Source organism: Sinohyriopsis cumingii, chromosome 18, assembly GCF_028554795.1.
Source record: "Sinohyriopsis cumingii isolate HCF-2022 chromosome 18, ASM2855479v2, whole genome shotgun sequence".
In the NCBI taxonomy this organism is placed as follows: Eukaryota; Metazoa; Mollusca; class Bivalvia; order Unionida; family Unionidae; genus Sinohyriopsis; species Sinohyriopsis cumingii.
The window spans coordinates 50,335,952-50,359,971 of NC_142978.1; the positions used below are offsets into that span (position 1 = coordinate 50,335,952).

The 24,020-nt window shown below is 37.9% G+C and overlaps 1 protein-coding gene across 3 annotated transcripts in view; it reads left to right on the forward strand.

Annotated features, from left to right (window-relative positions):
* The first annotated feature begins 12,754 nt into the window (after window positions 1–12,754).
* Window positions 12,755–24,020, forward strand: part of LOC149776615 (GATOR2 complex protein WDR24-like) — a 91,339-nt gene continuing 80,073 nt past the window's right edge. Inside the window, exons 1-3 of one of the 3 annotated variants that reach the window (XM_089941116.1) lie at window positions 12,755–12,818; window positions 15,574–15,678; window positions 21,457–21,573. In XM_089941116.1, coding sequence (XP_089797242.1) covers window positions 12,782–12,818; window positions 15,574–15,678; window positions 21,457–21,573 — 259 coding nt within the window. In that variant the 5' untranslated portion in view covers window positions 12,755–12,781. The other 2 variants (XM_089941117.1, XM_089941115.1) reach the window with 2 other exon arrangements.

The window sequence follows — 24,020 nt, forward strand, 5'->3', positions numbered from 1 at the left end:
TGTTCAATGGAACACTTTCAACTGAATCAGTCCTTGTATAGCATTCAGGTACCAGTGGTTCAAACACCGGTGACGTAACGGATGCAATTGTTGTTTATGTTTCACTTGTATTTTGACCAGCTCTCGGTAAATGCGTTCTCTCAACTCCACAGGCAAAGCACGAATGTTCTCTTCTAAAGTATCCATTTAAATATATTGTCCTACTAAGGGTAAGTAATGACAACTGGGAGACCATCGAGCATGTTCCAGGTAGGGTGAATCTTAAGGTTCCCAGTGGTAAAGTGACACACCGCAACTGAAGCACTTGACTTTATCCCCTTCGCCCAAGTAGTAAAATTCGGCTCTGGCTAATTCTTCGGGGGTTGGTCCTCCCAGATACTTAAGCCATTTTCCTTTGAAAGATTGAAAACGATTTTCAAAGTTGCAGTATTTCGACAAACGCACAGGGAACGAATATTCGTCTTTCACAGGTTCGTTTCGATGAGGGTAGGGTGACATCGATAGGAATTTGCTCAGGGCTGGATGACATCTGTAGGGGGGTAGACGTGAAGGTTGACATCCACCTTTAAAATGAAACCCAGTAAAGTGTCCAAGAGGACGAGTGGCATCGCCTTTGCATCCCTCAGGTCTGACACGCACAGCATCACTTTCCATGATAGGGGTAGTGACACTAAAGTTCCCATGATGCTTTACGGCATCGCTAAGGTCACAACGTACAGCATCGTTCCCATCCCAAGGCTCACAATCGCACTCGTCTGCAAACTCCGTTACGCAATTACAATGGTAACCGCATGGACACTTCCAGTTTCCTTCCGGACATTTTCCGTCGCAATGCATGGGTCTTATCCATCCAATATTAGTCACACTAGGGGAAGGTAAAACTTTTTTACAATCCCCAAACTGGAATGTTGTCTTTTTCAAAAGATTCATCTTGTTCGCTTGGTCTTGGTAGTCACAATGAACTATCGATCTTGCCTAGGGTTCCTTTTTATACTAGTCGCAATGAAGTCTCAAGCTTGTACATCGTTCCTTTTTTATGTTTTGTTTTGGAAGGTACCGTCTCTAAGGTATCGGGGCCCCGAGTGGCCGAGTGGTCTAAAGCGCTCTTCGTTACGGATCACTGCCATCTCATCTCTGTCTGCGGCGGTTCGAGTCTAAGATTCAGCCAATGTGGGCATGTGAGAAAGCCTGCCAGTAGCTTCTCGTGGGTCGGTGGTTCTTTCCGGGGTTTTCCGGGTTCTTCCTCCACCATTAATACTGGCCGCCATGTATAGCCTATCGTGCTGAAAAATGGCGTTAAACCCCACAACAACAACAACTCTAAGGTATCGTCATAATTGTACCGTAGTGTAATGGGTGGAATGGCCATAGAAAGGTAAGGGCAGTGCGGAGACCATCGAGTATGTTCCAGAATAGCTGAATCTTTATAGATACATAGATCCATTCGTAACTTCAGTCCGCAAGCGAAACACTGTACTTCGTATCCCAATCCAGACTCAGGTCCCAAGTAGACAAATCCTGTTCTAGCTAAAACATTCGAAGAAAGTAATCCTTCCATATCTGCAGGCCATGCTTGAAACGTTTCCAATCGACGGGCACAATCACAATAGTCAGGTAAGAAGACCGGAAAATGGTGGGGTTTGAACTTGGAGTTCTCACTGGATTTCTCACTCGATTCTTGCTGTGGCGAAGTCATACTTCTGGTGGGTGGCTATCCTCTTACAACCAATGTTTTATACCGACATGTCCATACGGCAAAATAAAGTGGTTGGGAAGCCGCACTCGCTTGTGGTACACGATTTGATAGACTTTTTCCAAGGATCGACTGACGATGTGGTGAGTGGGTAAATGTACAATCTTGTTGGGCTGATAGGTGGTCACTTTAAAGTGTTCATCTTCTCTAGACTGCAAGGCTTCTTTCAATACGCCAAAGTTCACCACTCGACTGGTACGATAATTCAGAGTCAATCCTTTCACTTTACACTTCGTGTGCACTTCTCCTTGTTTGTCCCGGTATTCGTAGCCGTAATTTTTAGGACCGCCATTCACGAAACTTAGAATCTTGTCGTCGGGGTGCTCGTTTGTCCAGGTTCCTAAACGGTCTCCTTCGATGTCAGGGTGCTGTTGACTCGGGTGATCGATGTAAATGCAACTGTCCGTGTCAAAGTACAGGACGCGTTCCCCTAACAGTACTAAAGCTTCGTACAATTTTAAGCGAGCATGAGCTGTCACGTAAGCCGCAATGATGACATTTCCAAAGGGATCGGCTCCTACAAAGTCCAGATCTTCGTAATTCACTAAGATCAAATCTTCGCGAACGACGTCCACGTGTTTCATGAATTTAGTTTTGTCTTGAATCATCTGAAAGTAGCGGGAAGGTTTTGTCAAATATTCCGTCTTGGGTAAACACGACCGTTGTGCCATTTTACCCCACAAGCAATTTAACATCACTTTGGCAAACGATCGTCTGCCTTCGTTTTTCCCGATGTGATCTAAAATGATGCCTTCTTGTGCCCAGTATTTCTCTTTGAATTGTATTTGGTCTTCGGGAGTGTGACACCAGGAAGGATAGCCGCTGGCTTCTTGTTTTAGTTTCAAAAAGGCATCCACGTAGTCTGCGAAAATGCCTTTCTGACTGGGGTCACCCTTGTGGTATTGTTGTGTCTTGGGAAAGTGACAAATTTCGTACACTTCTAACAGTTGGTATCCCATGTCCAGAGCTTTGAACAATTCTACGCTGACCCACGTCCCCGTCAAGGCCCGTTCTTCCTGGGTGTGCTGACAAGATTGGTCTTGTTTGCACGTTTCAGCACAAGTACGGCACAAAGGAAACATCAGTTTGCCTTGGCAATGGTGAGGTAAGACGGGATGGCACAAGTCGGTGGGAGGCAAAACTTTGCACTTGATCAAGCCTTCGTATTGTCGAATGTTTTTCAGGTCGATGTGTTCCGTTAACAATTGTGGGTGCCCTGCAGGAAAGCGACAATATTTGCGCACGTAGGGATACAGCGAACACACGTCCAAGTATTTGATTTCTTCTCCTTTCTCTTCGTCGACTTGGTACAGCAAACAGGTGGCATTGGTCCTTCCTCCGTACAAACTATCCCTCGGGTTCAGGGGGTCCATGAACTGGTAACTTTCCACGATGCGTTTAAACTCGGGATCGGTTTTCAAACGGTGATTATACTCGTGTTCCCACATTTCCACCACTTGGTATCCTTCCTGTTCTAACTTTAGGCGTCGCTGACAAGTGTCCTGGTACAAGTCTTCCATGGTTCGTTGTAAAAACTGATTTTTAGTGCCACGATCAGGGTAACAGACGGGGCATCCGTAAAATAAGCAACCGTTAAACTCGTACACGATCTTGGGGTTTTCTAAGTCCCAGCCATCGACCGAATGCGTTCCAATGGTCTTTTCGCCCCCTCCGTTGCGGGCATGCTGAATCCATTTGTCTTCCTTGTCGCACAAGTAATGTAACCAGCGTAGGGCTTTCACCGAGTATTGACGTTTGACATAGTTGGTCGTTTGAGGACTGATGACAGCCACGGTGTTTTCAGGCATGAATCGTTGCCGGTAGACTAAGGAACACGCTTTGGCAATGGTGCAAGCTTCTTTCAAAGGATCGACCCCTCCATGTTCCATAAACAGTTCTCGAAATTTTCCACAGCATCGCCGTAAAATGTCCACGTCGAAACGACAATACTTAAACATTTCTTCCTGAAAGTCGAAAGGGTCAGAGGCATGGACCTGGTACCAAGCGTAGAAAGCTTCTCGTTGTTCGGTACGCATGTTGTCGGGGTCGTAATAGTGAGCCTCAGGCAAATGGGGTAGAACGGCATGTTGATTGGCTTCCGTATTGAAAAAGTGTGGAAAGTACCCTTTAGCCATTTCTGTCATTCCAAACGTTTTAGGCATTCGACTCAAAGGCATGGCCAAGTAACTCATCGAATCTTTAAACTGCACTTGTCCCACTTGCAAGAAAATGATTTTGGCTCCGTTCAAAGTCACTTTAGGACGTTGGGTACCATGTTCCGTATAGTATCTCAAAAGAAACTGTCCATCGTATCCGGATAAATTGTGAGCCATCACCGTGGCATGACGATGACAATTTCCGTAACGTTCGATGTCCTCTTGACTCCACGTCTTGTCGATGAGTCTAAGACCCATTGAGCGAAATCGGCTAGTGTGTTCGGTCCTCGAAATATTTTTTTCACGCCCTCCAGGAATCTTACTGCAGTGAGGGCAATTACTGAAAATGGGTTCTTGAATGCACTTCTCGCACGCTCGATGAGCCACGCAGAAATTAGGAATGTGAATGCCGGTCTCTTGCATGCATTCAAAATCGAAAAAGATAAAATTGCCTTTCTTCTTGTGACCATCCTCTTTCTCTGGTTGGGGTTGGTATTTTTGCACGTAGCATTGGTGTTCCAAGTCGACGATGTGGTGACAAATGTGACATTTTTTCTTTCCTCGACATACGTGTGCCTTGGTAGTATTGGTACATATGCCTTGTCCACACGTAAGGCACAATCTCAGGAGTTGACAAGCACATTTCTGCTGTGAACCTTGCGTCTTCAGATGTTGTTGGTAACAGGCAGGGCTGACAAACGTGCGCAGACAAGCAGGACAATGCACTCGTTCTTGCCCTTCGTTCAGACAGGGTTGAGAGGCCAAACATCCTGAGCATTTCGATCCACAATGCTTGTGTTGCTCTCGATTGTTATAGCCATAGTCACATTTCTCACAGTAATGACTGTATCCCAGGAATGGGGTGATACTGGTAATGTTATCGAAATGTTCATCGTGATGATAGAGGTGAATGTATTTTCCATCCTTAAAGTCTTTCCCTCGAAACAACAGAGGCCCGCGCACTTCTTGAGGGTGCACTTTCAAGGTGTAGCGTGGAGCTAGGACATCTTGCAATTTTTTGCATTTCAGGAATGCCACAGGGTTTGTCTTTGGGCAAGCCGGCTTGTTGTAACAGGAGTTCTGCATCGTTTCGTTGTTTGGCTCGGTCCGATTGTTGAATAGTTTTCCAGGCTCTTTTCCATTCTGCCGTGTCGTTTTTATTGGCATAGGTTCGTCCCACCACGATAGCCCTGGCTAAACACATCTGGTCTTGAGAATTGTGAATTTGGACGAGGCTGTTTTTGGTGCTGCGAAGACCGTTCACCAATAACACCTTATTGCGTTGTCCAGTCCCTTGAGGAGGAGAGACGTGGGTCATGTCCAGTGTGGCTTTTCCATCGGTGATGTCAAACTGGTCATTAGATTGTTGCACGTGTTGAATCTTGTCCATGACTTTGGAAGCGGTCAATTCTGCAGGTCTGCTAAACTCGATCCAAACAGGGGATTTCAAACCGTCGTGTTGTATGGAAAGTCTCAAGCGAACGTCTTCTTTGGGTTGACATTGTCGCTTGAGTGAGGTGAGCAAAGAATCCCACATCTCGGTGATGAACCCTTCTGCTTTCTCTAACGGTACTTCGGACTTGAAATCTTTAAACTTCACTGTGTATTTGTAAGCCGTGGTTCTAAATTTTCTAGAGGGACGCTTTTCCGTCTCTCGAATGGAATAGTATTTTTCAGGGTAGACTAAGGGTGGTGAACTTTGTTTGGAGGAAAACTCTCTGGGTTTGGATTCTGGTTCACTCATGTCCTCTTCAAAATCACTGACATGAATTTGTGCCAAGACTTCAGCCCTGGTACGAGGCGATAGATCACGTATCTGCCTCTTAATTTCTTCTTCTTTCTTCTCAAATGAATTGGATCGTATCATCTTGATACCGAAACGTCAAATGAATCAAATTTAAACACCATGGGCTACTTTATAGTCATGGTAGACCAACGTATATAAAGGGTATGTGTCTTGTCCTTTCGCTATTCATTTCACTCTCCAACCGAGCACAACGATGGAAGAGACTACACAAATCGAACGTTTCATCAGAGCATTGCAAGGGGTCATTAGAAAATTTTCTTCTGACCAGTCGTCGGACTACTCTCCTTCCTTTCGAGATAAAAGTCAAGATACTTGCTATATCTGTCAGAAGAAAGGGCATTTGTCTTCAGAGTGTCCAGACCGTCAAAAAAGCAAAACAGGGGCTAAAAGAGACAAAAGTCAAGATACCTGTTATCATTGTCAAGAAAAAGGACATTGGTCTCCAGACTGCCCTAAGAAACAACAGGAGCAAGAAGAAGAAGAGGAGAGTGATAGAGAGGAAGAAGAAGAGGAAGAAAGCAGACAGGTGAAGAACAAGAAACAGGAGAAGAAAAGAAGAAGAAAGTGAGGAGGAAGAGGAGAAAAAGACTGTGACGGTGAAGAAATTTGAAAAACAGAGAGAGTGAACAAACAGACAGAAGAAGTCTATGAACTTTTTAAAGTGCTATGTTGTGAATTGTGAATTGGATTGTAAATATTTATAAAAGAATAAATTAGGTATAAAATGTAAGTGTCTTTGGGTTTTGATTTTAAAACAAGAACCTACACTCACACACTCCATCATTCACACGTACTATAGGGGTAAAATGGGGCTTTTTTGAGTTATTGGCAATTGAAAGACTATCTCTTTTCGAAAGACATGGGTGGCCCTGAAAAGGGCTTTTGTTGGTGCATGAGTGAGTTTAAACAATCAACTTTATCTGCCTTAAGCCTTTGCCACGGCCAAGGCCTATTTTTGGACTGCGTACTGTTGATGATGATGATGATTTGGTTGAAATCACTAAGGGTGGTACGGTAGGCTTAGTCACAGTGTTGGAGTGTTTAGCTCGGGAAGGTCGTATTCTCTTCGGTCGTAATAAAGAAGTCTGATACATTTGTTTCAGACTTCTTAACTCCGCTAAAATGTCTAACAGTACCGTGACCGTTTGACTTTCACACCCTTGTTTCTTTGCTGCTGCTGCTTCTTCTTCTTGTTGTCTTTTTCTTACCTCTTCTTGCTGTTGTTGCTGTAGGAGAAAAGCTTGTTCTGCTTCCTTTGCTGTTGTATAAATTTCTCCAATTCTTCTTTCTGTCTCTGTCTAAAATTCTCCACGTGCGGTAAAGAAGGAGAAGGTGACGAAGGTTCCGGAACAAATTCTTGCGAAGTAAGAAAATCAACAAAATCCCAATTCACCTCTTCTGAAAGTAAGTCCGGGTTCCCTTGGGTAGTCTCCAGGGCTGGTGCACCCCAATTTATCGTTTTCTGAGTTTCCGTCATTTTGAAAAACTTCCGCATGGATTGACTGCGCACAGGCGCTAGCGAATCTATATAGGACATGTGACGTCACAGACTGCTCTCTTCGGATTGGACGTGGGCTGACTGAATTTTGTAACGCGTGTTTGGATTGGTCAATGAACTCAATCTGTTTCAATCCTTCCTCTCCCTACAAATAAGCGCAGTTCACTGCATTCCTTCACCTGTTCTCAGCACCCCAACATGTGGACCGACGTGCAATCATCAACTCTTGTGTCTTCCATGATGTTCCGGACGGACATACCAATGTATGTCCGATCCAAGTGGACAGTTGTCCATAGGACAGACACCAGCCTATGGATAAGTAGGATATATGTGGAGAGGCAAGGATGCCTCAAGAGAGTTTTAGTATATGGCCCTGTAGTCAGGCGCAGCTTGAGAAGAAGAAGATCTCACAGATGCCCTCTATGTTAATATTAAGGGTATATTAACATAAAACCAAAGGCCCTTTTCAGGGCCACTCATAGGTCTCGAAAAGAACTTGACTTTCATTGCCTACCCCTTTTTTAAAAAAATGTATGTTGTCTATAGTGTGTGTGTGTGTGTGTGTGTGTTCTATCCCTCTCTCCTGTTCCCTTTCCATAGACCCATAAGGTCGGGGCCATATTAAAATAGGGTCCCGACCCTGTTCCATTTCCCCTTGACGCTAAACAGGCCCACGATTTATTCCCATGCTCCATTTCCCTTGACGCTAAACAGGCCCACTCTGTTAAATTTCCCTTGACGCTCAACAGGCCCAAGATTATTTTTTCCCATGTTAAATTCCCTTGACGCTAAACAGGCCCACGATTTTTCTCCGTGTTAAATTTACATAGACGCTAAACAGGCCCAGGGTGGTTTTTAATGCTAATTCGCATTGACGCCAAACAGCCGCTATTCACTACTCAAGTCTTCTGCATGTCATCCTGAAAGACAAGGGGCTTTAGAAAGATTTAATCAAACTTTGAAAAATATGATTCAGTCATAGTTTTTATACTGGAAAAGATTGGAACGAACGAGTTCATTTACTGTCGTTTGCTGGTAGGGACTCAGTTCAATAATCCTTAGGCTTAAGTTCCTTTGATCTAGTTTTTGGACACACTGTCCGTAGACCACTGAAGTTGTTAAAAGAGAAACTCTTTTCAAAATGAAGATAGAAAAAATAATATTCTCGATTAAGATTCCAATTTTGAATACAAGTCGTGAAAAGCTTGTGAGGTTGCAAGAACAAATATATACTCTACTCAGTCAAAAATGAAATTAATGTATGATAAAAATATAACGGAAAGGAGTTTTGAGCCTGGTGATAGAGTTCTGGCTGTTTTGCCCGTACCACAAAATCCTCTTCAGGCTAAGTAACTTGGTCCTTACACAGCTGGGAGAAGAAAAAGAAAGAAAGAAAAAAAAAACGACGATTTAAATGATATCATTAATACTCCTGGAAGGAGAAAATAATAACAACTTTGCCATTAAATATATTAAAGAGTGTGTTGATACAGATAGCCAGGTTAATCATGCAATTAATTTAGTTGTACCTGTCCGACACAGTGAAGATTTGAGCGATGAAATGCAATCGGACTGTAGTGACTTTGGAGTAACCAATCTTCAGAATTTAGAAATTATGGCTAATCTGGACCAGAAATTTCCACGTTTGCAGAAACATGAAAAGAATGAACTAAATAAGCTATTCGTTGAATATGAACACTTGTTTCCAGTTGTTTATATATGAACAGATAAAATCTACCATGACGTTGAAATTGTAAATTCCACATCTGTGAAACACCAACAGGAATGCTTGAAAAAAGAAAGTTAGTATTTGCTGGAGAACGATTTCATACAATCGACTAAATGTGACTGGAGTTCACCATGTATTCTTGCACCGAAACCAGACAACACCTTCCACATGTGCACTGACTATAGAAAGGTGAACAATGTGACTAAAACACATTGATTTCTATTGCCGAAAATCGATGAATGCATTAGAAAAATTTGAAATGCAACGTATGTCACCAAACTCCACTGACGGAAAGGGCAAAGGAAATTTCGGCATTCGTGACTCCAAATATACTTTGTCCATACAAGTTGATGTCGTTTGGGATGAAAGGGTCGCCTTGTACTTTTCAACGTCAGTTAACATGATTACATCTGGTTTAGATAATTTTGATGCTACATCGACAATATCATCATCTACAACGCCACCAGAAAAGACCACTTAGAGACAATTCGGAAATTAGTTGACAGACTCACTGATGCCAATCTGACAATTAATTTATCTAAGAGTGAATTTTGTCGTGCTTGTGTTACATTTCTATGACATATCATGGGGCATGGACAATTTAAACCTATAGATGCTATGGTCAAGGCTATCTCCGAATTCCTTGTGCCTATCAGTAAAAACAACGGACAATGTTTGGGTACTGCTGGATACTATCGGAAATTTTGTTCCAATTTTCTATAATTGCTGAACCTCTGACAAATTTGTTGAGCAAGAAAACCATGTTTCAATTGTTTTAAAAAATTCAGGAGGCTTTTAACACGTTAAAGGCCATACTGAATAGAACACCAGTTCTTACAGTTCCAAATTTCAGTCAATCATTTAAAAGATTTGTTGATGCAAGGGATGTTGAGGTCAATGCAATATTGGTTCAAGAAGACAGAAGTGGTGTAGATCATCATGTGTGTTATTTCTTTTTTATAGAAATTAAAAAAGCACCGGAGAAATTATTCCACAATCGAGAAAGAATGTTTGGCTTTACTATTTGCTTGTGTCTGTAATTCTATGATTATTTGGAGTTTTCTGGTTCATCCGTCATCGTTTAAATTAATTTTAGTTTTGCAAAAGATTAACAAACAATTCCTTGATTTCTGGTCCCATAGCAAAATCGGCCCACTAACATTCTCGGCCAACAACGAAATCAGACAAATCAAATTCGGCCCAGTAGTACTCGTCCTATCACCATCAAATTAATAGTAATGAAAAACTGTGAGCTAATCATGTGGGTGATACCGAACGTTTAAGAGCACCAAACTTCGATCGCATGAATGTAGTTCCAATAATCGGGCTTTTGGGAAGAAAAAAGTTCTCATTGGTAATTACTTTTTACAGAAATGAAGTTGTTTGCATTGAGAGTTGATGGGGGCTGAGTAGATAATGGACTTTTGACTTCAGATCGGGTGGCATATATTTATAATAACAAAATAAATAATGAAGACTTAACAGCTTAAAATGAAGACATAAGTAGCGATGAACTAAATCTCGTTGTTGTGATAATTGTTATGTACATTTAATATGATTAGTTGATCGCTTTTCTTAATGATTATATGTTATATACATTTGTATTTTGTACTTGAGCTTGTCCAAAATCAAGTTCATTGTGTCTGTGACCATGGGCATTTATTCTGTAAACAATACAACACACTGTTAACATTTCTCTGTGGGTATATATTTAATATTATAATCCTTATCAATGGAGGTAAACATCTTTATCTTAATCTAAGTCTAGGAAAATGGAATCTCCCAGTGGAGAGACCTGGTGTAGCTGATGTTTGCCATGTTATTTATTATAATTTTAGTAATAGATCTTATCGTTTTTACAACTTACAAGTTTCTAGAAATGAAGTTATCACCCTCATCCTGGTTCTATTTTTGTGCCTTACATTTCTATATAGTATTGTTTACTTGAGAAATTACGCATTCTTGTCATAAAATATTGAAGCAGAATCAGCCTTATTGTTGTGTTCAGTTTTTCATTGGGTGGAAATTATTTATTCAAATTATTATTCACTGGAAATACAAAGTGCTCATCAATAATATTCTTGGATAGAAAAATTCATTTGGAATTATATAGAATTTAGACAAAGATATTTTTGGACTATATTATTGTGATACATCAAAAGACTGAGACATCACTACACTCCAGGCCATTGGCATATTACCACGTTCGACACTACGGGCAGATCAATACATTCAAGACTGGAATTTATTTGAAACACCACTGGCATTCAATTTGAACTTCGTACATTCGGACTTAAAATAGAACTTTCGTGACTCTTTGGAATGTATTTCACAATACTGTAAGTTCTTTTTAAATTTTCACTTTGTATTCAAGGGAAATACATTATTTGTTGTATTTTATCAAGCTTGTTGGTTTCACTCTGTTGTGTTACTCAGTTTAAGAACATAGAGTCGTAACAGTATATACTTACATAATTCATTGAAGACCTAGATGACCTCAACCGACTGGGTTAACCTTTAATAACCAAGTTATGTTTTTAGCATGAGCTAATTCCTATTGTTCTGTTTAAAAGGATAACATACTTTGTACAGTGGAAGAGATCGTGCTTAACGGTTTCTGAGGGTAACATATTTTGTAAAGTTTAAGAGAAAATGATTTGTGGTTTCTGGTTCACTGCATGAACATCTATGGCAAGGTGACAAATTGTTTTTGAAACGATCATCGTTTTATGAACTACAACCAGGTCGAAGTTTTATGTGAGTAATTTGTCCTAGTCTTTCTGCTTTACATCAATGGATTCAGTTGTTTTATGCAATGTCGGTAAAAAGCTTATTAGAGCTTATCTTGAATTGTTGTCGACGTTAAATAAATGCCATCTCGCGAATTTTCAACTCTCATCTTTAGGTGTGATTTAAAACTACAACGAAGGGTAAAGTTTGTACACCCATTAATGATTAACTAATTTGCAAATACCATCTGTATAATAACTACTCAATAATAACAAGTGCTACGAATCCATGCACAGTTAAAAGCAATGATGATAATAGACATTGTTTGATTAGACCTACCGCGAGAGTAATCTTTTCTTTATTAAATTCGTATTAACCGAATGTGTAATGATCGAGTCCGCAATATGCCGATTATGTTATAGTCTGAGATGTCAAGTCACAGAGGAAGAGAGTAAGTATAAGAACGAATGAATGAATGAGCAAGAAAATAGGCACTTAAGAGAATTAGGAAATATATGAATGCATAAAAATAAGAGTAAACAAGTGGATAGAGTAGTGATCGTTAGATGAGGGTACGATTATAAGAAAAAGGTACCAGAGTAGTTTTCATTCTCAAAGTAGCGCTTTTTTTGTGTGCATATTGACTTATAAAAAGAGCGAACGTAGGTAACCACACACATTTGTCATGTTCAAATTACAAACATAACACATGCCATTTTTTAAAACAGGGTTTACTGTGTTCACTATAAGGAGGATTACGGTAGTTATCTTAAAACGTCTCCCTCGGATGCACTAAACAAACCTCGAGCATGACTAAAATAGAATCTCCCTTAGAGAAAACGAAAGAAGCCTTAATGAAACTAATTACCAAGTGGCTTTGTTTAAAAAGATACATTACAATGTATTTATCGCAAACTTTGTTTCCTAAACTCTGACAAAACGTGACTAGCAATAACTAACGTATCTAAAATATACCTACTTGTTGTTAATGTGCTAGCATATTACTAGTTCGGTCCCATTCGGTAATTGGTCACATTCACAATTTTGTATTACTTATATTTACGCCAGTGAAAATGTCGGATTCCAGTCTAAGGAACCACGAAAATTGATGACGTTTACGCACACCCCATCATGGGGCTTATTCGGTTATTTTACAATAACTACATATTAGTTAATAATTTTCTTCATCAATTAAAAAGATATTAAAAGATACGTATTTTCCCGCAGCAGTAGATCTTTTCATTCGCTAATGACTGTTGCGGAGAATCTAATTTTATTTTAATTTGATTTTCTGTTACATAGATGAAAGGAATTCTACGGTATACTCGTAGCGGCTACCACACTCGTAACTAATATATAATGTGAATGATAAATCTTTTTATTGTAAAACTGTTAATAGTTAATAATGAAAAACATGTAGGTCGATTCGTAAAGGGACTCGACATATACAGGGTATGCACACGAAGCAAAATGAACCTTTGTACTGTATAGGATGTGCACACAACACATGAAAATGATAAGTGTACGATACGTGTAGGTCAGTTTAGAAAAGAACCAGATGTACAAAGGGTGTGCACACAGCACAGCAAGATGATAAGTGTATCAAAGATTGTTCAAGACAGGGGTAAGAATCTTACAAAGATACACTCACTCGAATTGTATGGCATATCATTGCTCATATGAGCAATTCTAAATGATCCTGTGCAAATAATGCCAGACAAATCCATATCTTGGATAAGTATATATGATGTTGAAAGACCAGCAATGGCGAAGCACATCACAGTACTGCATAAATTCAGTAATTGGACGAAAAGAAGTAAGATTTACCATTTTATATGGTTATAAAATGGAGAAGAACAAAAATTCACCATTGTTTCATTGTATTTGGGACATAGTAGATGATGATAAAAAAGAAATTATTTTTTTTTACAATATATGCAATATTCAAGTCCAGTCCCCCTGATCCTTGTCATTTTGAACATATAAGCTATAAACCTGAATAAGAGTATGGGAATTGGCAATACTTTTCAAAGCATTTAAGTTTCCACTATAATTATGAATAGTTACATATTCACCCACTTGGATATTTCATTTTCTCACCTAACCTATGGAAAATATACAGCCTTTTATCAGAACAAAATGCCACTATTGAAATGTAAGACTATTGGTATTTTGAAATGATTCTACATGCAAAAATGTGAAGTTTGTTTCTGGCTTGATATTCTGTGTATATAAATTTTATTACTTTACCAACATGATGAAATGGATAATGTCTATGTCAGAGTTAATAAGATCTATATAACACAATCAATTCGTCAAGACTTTGAATCATATCTGTGATCTAGCTACCAAACATTTGGAAAATTAGGGTGTGATTTCTAGAGGTGGAAACTCTTTGTTGGCATTATCAATTGTCAATATTTTCATAGGCAATCAGCTTATTAGAGGTTAAATCATTTAAAGAAATCGGTATATTTAGGGATTCAAATTTTTTTTGGTATGGGATAGTCCTGTAGTCAGTAGATATTTGCCTCCAACTAATAACCATATAATAAAATATTTAAAAGGTTGTATAAATGATATCAGATATTATATTTCCTACCAAAGGAAAATGCAGAAATGCTTGATTTAGTAAAAAATGGTATCAGTTTGGAAAGATTATTCTTTTTTGAATATATATATATATATATATATATATATATATATATATATATATATATATATATATATATATATATATATATATATATAAAGATGAGGAATGTCTCCAGGCTGTACCGTCACTTACTGAAATCTTCTGCATCTGCAAAATTATTTGAAAAATATATTTTTTTGCATTTTTTTAATCACACATTTCATCCAGTATATTATATTTATGGTAATCCTGTCTGTGATAATGTGACTGAACTGGTCTAGGCAGGGCAAGACATTAATTACTGACTTAAAAAAGCATTAAACAATTAACATTCCATTGATTCTGTTGGCAGTGCCTGTTGGCTTCACCGTTTGAAATTTTGTTGACATGGAATATATTATGTGTGATTAGAAGTAGTTATCGAAAGATGAACATGGTTGGATTACTAAAGAGCTTAATCAGCATAAAACACGTGACATTACTTTAAGTTTCTCCACAGGAGAGGTTCTGGTAAGCTTTTAAGTATTTCTGGTGTTTTAAGCTGTTAAGATGGATTAAAGTCTGTATTCTATGTGGTCAAATGTAATTTGGACAGGATTAAATATGTTAATTGATTATGGCTGGATTATGTTAATTGATTATGGCTGGGTTACCAAAGAGCTCTGGTGACTTAAAACAGAATTGGTGTAACATCAGTGTTTAAAGGTAGTCAAGATGTATAAGCATGTATAATCTCACAATGCCAAAATCTAAACAACTGAAGTATGACATTTAATGATAGATGGACACAGGAATGTCACTGGTTAGAATCAAGTTCAGAGGATGTGAATATGCATTTTGTACTCCTATAAAACTGACTTTGAAATATGGTGACAGGAATGACATATTGTGTTGTGTTAAAAAGCCGTATCACAACATATTAAATGCACAAAAAAATATGCCATTGCTGAAACCCATGTACATCTGCATCTGCATCAAATGTGAATAATGATATATGTATGTTCCAAGACACAGTTTGCTAACTTTATATCTGAACATAATCTGCTTATTGTACAGATCTGGTGAATTTAATTTTCCATGTCTCAAAAACCAAACAATCAAAGTCAAAGACATGCCACAATAAAAACAAACATGCCTTTCTCATTGAGAAGTAAAACTCCTTATCAAAGTTTACAAATTTTCTGATTTTTATTAAGCTGACCTGTTTTATGTCACATGTATGTGTATATATATATATATATAGAGTAATGCATATATCATTTCAGTGTCTTCCGGTAGTGGTAAAACAATGTACTGTAATACAGAGGGACAAGTAAACTCCATTGCCGTAAACAGAGATGCAACACTCGTTGTTGCTGCAGGACGGTCAGGTACATAGCCTGGTTTTTAGTGATCTTTGTTGAAATATTTATTTGAAACCCAAAACTAGTATTCATTATATTACCCACATGCTCTTTGATAAAAACATGGGGAATATTTTTTACTTCTGCTTCATTTTGTTTTGTTAAGGTACATGGATGCATGGTATGTTTGGTTTAGTTCAGTTTCTGATAGGGGGCAGAAGTCTCAAAAATGCTTAATTACACATATTTGGATGCTGATTTTTGATCTGGGATGCAGAAAATCACTGAGGCGGGAGTCCTACTTGCGCATGTGATAGGTGTGTGGCAAAATTCAAAGACTTGCCAGTCCTGCTTCAGCCAACTGCTTTGTGGGAAAATGTGATGATCAATTAGCTGTGCTGATATTTACAATTCAGTGACAGAAAGACCCCTTGATGTACATGTTGCCATTATAAGAGTACATCAAAAGAACATGATGCAATAGCTGGGCGGCAAGTTCAAAGGCTTTGACTGGCAACCGGGTGGGAAAATGTACTGATATTTACAGTGATTGAATTCAGAGGCAGAAAGACCCAGAAGATGTACATGTGGTCATTTATAAAAGTACATAAAAAACAACTTTAGCTTTCGTTAATGTGTTCATTTCCGAATGTAGTGGAATAAGCAGTGCACATGACCTCAGAATCAAGACATGTTGAGACTAAGACAAAATTCCATTCATAAATTTGGATAAGTGTTTTGGGGTTAAACAGCAAACTTAGGAAGATTGTAACGAGATTCAAAAGAGTGCTTAAGCTGCTAGAATTGATAGTTCGGATGGGACAGTAGCTAAGTGTAGGAAAGTGTGTGATGCCTAGCTTAGTGTTTGGATTAAGTCCTTACTTGGATTGACAAAATTCAGTCTCACTCTGATGGACGAACAAGAGCTATGTCTGTGTTATAAAGAATGTAGAAATTAAACTCATTGGCAACCAATAGTTCTTCTAATTTTCTTAGTTTTTGGGGGAGGGCCAGGGGTCATGCTACCAAGTGAAGTGGATGACTAAGTCGCCTAAAAATGTAAACTTCATCTTCTTCTGTTAGGAAAGCGAAAATGACTTTGCCCTGTAATTATTTAAGAGGTACATTGACCGACCCTACCTTTTTTAAAATGCCCCTTGCCTTAGCCCAGTTAGTTCTAGTGTTGTAGTGAAATGTATTCATCAAGACATAAGTGGCTAGGCCTAGTTTTGATATCAATTACCACAGCTCCAAATGACACCACTAACTTAAACAAGGACATGGTACAGTTTATATGCAAGAAGAATATGGTTTCAGATCATGTTACTGTAACAGGGACTGGCTTCAGTTAATGTGTACAGTTGCAGGAATCTGACTTCAGTTAATTACACCATAACAAAGACCTGGTTCAGTTAATATGTAACAGACCTGACTTGAGTTAATATGCATTCTAAAAGGACCTGGCTTCAGTTAATGTGTACTGTAACAAGGACTGACTTCAGGTAATGTGTACTGTAACAAGGATTGGCTTCAGTTAATGTGTACTGTAACAAGGACTGGCTTCAGTTAATGTGTACTGTAACAAGGATTGGTGAATCAGTTAATGTGTACTGTAACAAGAACTAGATTCAGTTAATGTGTACTGTAACAATGACTGGCTTAAGTTAATGTGTACTGTAACAAGGACTGCCTTCAGTTAATGTGTACTTTAACAAGGACTGGCTTCAGTTAATGTGTACTGTAACAAGGACCTGACATCAGATAATGTGTACTGTAACAAGGACCTGACATCAGTTAATGTGTACTGTAACAAGGACCTGACATCAGTTAATGTGTACTGTAACAAGGACCTGACATCAGTTAATGTGTACTGTAACAAGGACCTGACATTAGTTAATGTGTACTGTAACAAGGACCTGACATCAGTTAATGTATAAAAATTCAGACCTGACTTCATGTAATGTATTGTGTGAAATGGACTGACTTCAGTTAGTGTGCACTGTAATAGAATTCTGGCTTCAATTACTGTGTACTGTGAAAGGGACTGACTTTAGTTAATGTGAACATTGTAACAAAATTCTGGCTTCAGTTGAGGTGTACTGTAACAAAATGCTGGCTTCAGTTAATCTGTATTGTAACAAAATGCTGGCTTCAGTTGATGTGTATTGTGAAGGGGACTGACTTTAGTTAGTGTGAACATTGTAACAAAATTCTGACTTCAGTTGAGGTGTACTGTAACAAAATGCTGGCTTCAGTTAATCTGTATTGTAACAAAATTCTGGCTTCAGTTAATCTCTATTGTAACAAAATGCTGGCTTCAATTGATGTGTACTGTAACAGAATTGTGGCTTTAGTTGATGTTTGCTGTGAAAGGAACTTACTTTAGTTAATATGTACTATTAAAAGGGGCTGGCTTTAATTAATGTGTTCTGTAACTAGAACTTGGATACTTAACAGAAATTTTAACACTAATACATTATTGGCATCATTGGCATTCAGAGAGGATATTTACTGCAGATCCCAGCTTGGGGAAGTTGTCACTTATATCACTCAGAGCAAATCATTCTTGACTACTCCAATTATAACCTATCAATTAAAAGTCAAAGTTTGATAATTACCGGTATATGTAATAAATATTAATTATATTACAGTGTCAGATTTTAAGAGATTTGTGTCATTTTGCACCAAAGAAGAATAAGAAACACCTAACACAATCAGTTATAGCTTACTTGAAATTTTATTTGTTGGGTCCAAACTTATATGAAGTTTGTGACTAAGTATCTACTCTAAGATCTACATTCAGTATAAAAAGATCTCAATATTTCTCTACATTGTTAAATAATTCTCTAGTTTACTTTATTTGTGAAAAAATAAGGCATAGTTGACTAAGATATATACATTGTCAACATTGAAATTTTAATCTGTTTCCTGTGCAAATAAATTTGCCTCACTAGACTAATGTATGATAGTTGAGAGATACAAGACCCACATTGGCCTCTTCTTATGTTTTTTTTTTTAACTTCTGCTTGTGCATTTAAAACTTTCCAATCCAATTTATTTATATTTGGAACAAGAAATTATACATATTATGAAAATATGGGTATGGATTTGCTCTTTGGCAGACTTGGTCTTATATTAAGTATCTTGTTTGTGTGAGGAATTAGAAGATATTGCATTTTTTTCATGTTTATTTCATAGTGAAATCTTTGATACAGAATATTGCATTCTTATTTCATGTTTAGGTGATAGTCAAATACCTTGTTACAGTTTCTTGTATTTTGTGTGACTTGGACTTAGAATTTTTATATAGCTTGAAGATATTTTAGTCATATTGCTGTGTTGTCTGCATTGTGGCAGTTTATAGTGATGTCTAGCACTGGGGCATCATGCCGCAGACATGTAGTATGAAGGCCCACCCAGTCACATTATCCTGACACGAGGCTGAACAAGTCCTAACAGTAACCTTTAAATGCTGACCGCCAAGTGAGGCAGATGTTAGTACCATTTTTGTAAGTCTTTAGTATGACTCGGCAGGAGATCGAACCCACAACCGCCAGCATCCGAGGCAGACACTCTAGCCACTAGGACACTGAAGCAGTTTTTCTTGTATTTTCATTATTATGTTTAAGTGGCAATGAAATCCCTTGATACAGTATTTCTTATTTAGATATGTTACCCTGTCATAACTACTTCATGTATCTTGTAAATCTAGCCCTCCAATGCTAAAACGTTTTAGATAGATAAAGGCTTAAAGTTATCTGCCCAGTTTGGTGGCAGTTAGATTAATCTCCCCTTGATACAGGGATTGGCACTAGATCCATGAATAGTTCAATTAGTACTTCCGCGTGTGCCTAGTAGCATGCTCTATACGGACAGATAGGCCATGCAATCCACATACAAGTATTTGGAAGCTATCTGCATTAAAGGATGTATATTTTCTTTGAGGGGAAGTACAGTACACATTAACTAAAGCCAGAATTCTGTTAAGGTCTACACTAACTGAAGTCAGTCCCTTTCACAATAACCACTAACTCAAGCCAGAAGTCAGTCCCTTTCACAGTATGTATATCAAAAACATTTGGGAGATTCCATTATATCGAACCCTGTTGTTTTGTTGTGTTTTCCAAAGTGGTGCATCCGTATTTAAAAGAATTCCAATTGGACAATTCCTTGCTTCCATTTCCAAATGCACAATCCCTTGCTTCCATTTGCCTGTCAGGCTTTGGGTGATGTAGTTGTCAATCTCTTTAAAAATTTCTGGCACTAAGAGGTTGCATGGTCTCGATGTTGGTAATGATTCAAAACACCCTGTTCTGCACAAAGTGCATGTGGGATTTATCACAGAGCTGTTAGACTTGAAGAAGATGAAGAAGCTTAGTATGAGAAGATTTGGTAAGCTTTGCTGGACAAATCCTCATTGAATTATTCAGTGGTATATTGCTTGCTTGGAACCAACATTAGTCTGTCAAATAGAGACATTTCAGCTTCTGAGTTCCAGGAGAAACTTTCCTCCACAAGATTGTGACGAGGCTGTTACTCAGTGGAATACATTTACCAGTATTCATGAAGCTGTTGCTGATGGGTCTTTGGGACAGCTGTTGCTGATGGGTCTCTGGGACAGCTGTTGCTGATGGGTCACTGGGACAGCTGTTGCTGATGGGTCACTGGGACAGTTAATAGACATCATATCACCCTGACAAATGTTACGCTGACAGGCTGGCATTTAAACCCTGATATTTTCATGTACGGAAAGCAGTGAAAACTACTGTGCTGTTATCGCGTAGTCAAGCTTTCAGTGAGTGTGGTTTTAGTGTCAGCGAGGAAGCAGAGGCTCACAATTTCAAGGTATAGTTGCCAGAAGAACTGTCTGTAATTATACTGACAGTGTGTGTGGAGTGGAGAATGTGCTGATGACTCAAAAACCATTGATGCATTGCAGCAGTACATATCACCAGTATCAGGCTTGTCTTTGCAGAGAAAGCAGTTTTTTCTAAGTCACAAAAAGCAACAGGATGAGGAAGACTGCTAGAGTAAAGCGGTATAAAAAAGAACAAGCTGCTCCAGGTTAAGAATAATTGAACAGAGAAAGATATATATATATATATATATATATATATATATATATATATATATATATATATATATATATATATATATAGTGTATATAGTGTACATATTAAATGGTTGGATTTTAAACATTTCATCTTTCATCTGCAGTCTAACATTACTTGTAGCTATACAATTTATACATGATTATACATTTAATTTTACGTTATTAGACATTTAATTTTGGTTAGAGCATCTGCCTGTGGGTTTGTTCCCCGGCCAAATTATACCAAAGACTTTTAAAAATGGTAGTAACAGCTGCCTCGCTTGGTACTCAGCATTAAGAGGTTAGTGTTAGGACTGGTTTGCCTGGTGTCAGGATAATGTGACTGGGTGGGACATCATGCTACATGTCTGCGGCATGATGCCACAGTGCTAGACATCACTTTAAACCGCCACAGTGCAGACATCATAGCGATATGACTGAATTTTTTTAAAGCTACATTAAAAATCCAAAATCACACACACACACACACACTTAAGTTGGATTGAAGTGCAAACTGTATTGACACAGATCTACCATCTCTTAATGCACCAGCAGATCTTTGTGCAGTTTATTAGGTACAGGTCAGTACAACACACAGCAAAGATCCTAATCTGCCAGTGCATCATGCAGTGGAAGACTAGTATATATGTTATTTGCCATTGGACCTAATCTGTAAGACAGGTATATACATTACTTATTCCTTAATCTTTCAGTTTTCAAGATCTTTAGTGTGGATGAGGAGAGGTTCATAGAAAGGTTGAACCTTCGTGTTGGCAAGAACTTGAATCTGAGCTACAGCACACTTGACATTGCCTGGAACCATTTTGAAGGTATACAAGGGTTTTGTTGTTTATCAGTTTTAATAAGCTACCTGGAAATCAATCTTACCACAGTGTAGGACATTGAACATGATTTACATGAAAGGTGGTGGAGTTGACATCTTACTGTCAAAATAAGCAGTGCTTTGTATCTCATTCCAAGGTCAATGGACACTGGAAGTAGAGGCCACAGTTTCAAAACTATTTGACATAATTGGCAGCTCATATTGACACACTGTTGCACAGATTAGAGTTCAGTGGCTTTAGTTGTATTATTGCATATTGACACTGCTTCACAATTTAGAGTCTGATTGTTTTAGTCATATTATTGCATATTGACACTACTTCACAATTTAGAGTCTGATTGTTTTAGTCATATTATTGCATATTGACACTACTTCACAATTTAGAGTCTGATTGTTTTAGTCATATTATTGCATATTGACACTACTTCACAATTTAGAGTCTGATTGTTTTAGTCATATTATTGCATATTGACACTGCTTCACAATTTAGAGTCTGATTGTTTTAGTCATATTATTGCATATTGACACTGTTGCACAAGCTAGAGTTTAATTGCTTTAGTTGTATTATTCCTTTCTACTTACTGAAGTATATCCATGCACATTCAAACGTTTGGGTTTTTGAAAATCTGTGAATGGAATTTCAGTTTGTTGTAGAGCAGTGATAATAGCTGGTTGAAAAAAAGAGTTTATTCTCTTGAATGAAATGAATGAGGCTAATCACATTGGTCAGATGTGTTATCAGACATATGGTTTCATAAAGAAAATCTACCATAAAACAACTGCAGAATTCCTTGGCTATCATCACTCATTAGTCAACTGAAATGTCATTTACAATTTTTTTGAAAACCCAACTACTCTATTTTGCATGGAACTTTAATAAGTAAAAAGGAATAAGGGTCTATCAGTACTAAAGTAAAAATGGGTTGATGCCAACAATGTTAGATATTATTAAATGGGTTAGTGCCAACTGTGTTAAATATTATATAATGGGTTGGTGAGAACTACACCTCACCCTCAATAACTTGCGTACAACAGGGTCCACAAACATAGGTCGCACTATAAATGAGGCACGAGTTACCGAGGGACCTCCAAAAATTGAACAAAATCGCTTTGACATCAAGAAAACCATGTGTATGTGTGGGGGGGGGGCAGCGTTAGGGAACTGGGTTGTTTGATGACTGAATCCTCATTTTACAATCACGTCGATAATAATTTTTAATAATGCGCTTTTCCTAATGAATTTTTTTGTTATTCTGTTTAAATAACCTTTTTTTACTCAAAATATCCAAGATATGAAAGATCGTTCCCACTGGTTTGAACAACCATCACATATATGCAAAAAATCTGTGTATTACATCACTGCTTTTTGTTTTCTTGATGAGTCTGGTTCCCGTAGTGGTATTTAATAGTATCTTGCCAAATTGGTAGTCCACAATTTGGGAACTAAACTAACTGTTGAGACACCAGCAAACAAGATTCCTTTTTTTTTTTTAAAACACGCAACATTTACATCGAAACTCAATTTTTATTGTTCAATTAGTACAGTGTTAATGTTGTGATTTCATTGGAAGTAATAATGAAATTTTGTATCATCCCTGAAGATATCTCTACATGCCAATGCAAGAATTCTCTGAAACTCGCTTGCCCACAATGGTCTGTATCTGTGAAATCAAGCTCTTTATTTTATGAAGTATTCTTTTCGTTTTGCTGCTTTGTTATCTTAGATCACAGTTATGAAAGAGTCGGTTAATTTAAGGTACTTTCTGTTACATACACAATAACGTTTATTACAGTGTTCGATTGATCAAAAGAAGAAGTGAGTTCATATGACCGAGGCCGCTAGATTTTAAGTCAGTCTGATTTTTTTGCCTTTTAACTTTTCTTTTATTCCACTTCCTTTTTATTAGTCAAAAGACATAATTAACGTGATAATATAAAGGAGGCCAGCTTTTAATTCATTGCAACAATGCAACAAGTACTTCCGCAAGTCAGTTATCAAAACATGATCAGCACTTAATTAGATTCTCAGAGAAACGCTCGTGGACATAGCTGTTACAGTAGATTGATGCATTTTACATTTAATTACAAGAGGACACATTGCACTTATGATGATTACACTTAAAAGGAACTGAAAGATGGAACTAGAACACAAATTTCAGTTGAGAAAAAAGTTATTTGATATGTATTTATTTATTAAAGTACTGCCTCCACTCGGCGTAATTGACATTTTAATTGATCAAAATTTCCTTACATATCGTTAATTGCTGTGTACTAGGAATGTCGTTTGGAAAGAAAATGTAAAAAATTGTATGAGTTATTTTTAAATTTGATATTTCATAGTGTTGATTAAAATTTCCAGTTTTCTATCTACCGTTTTCAACGATAAAACGAGTGATACATCAAAGTTTCCATTACCAATTTTGATTGCGATTT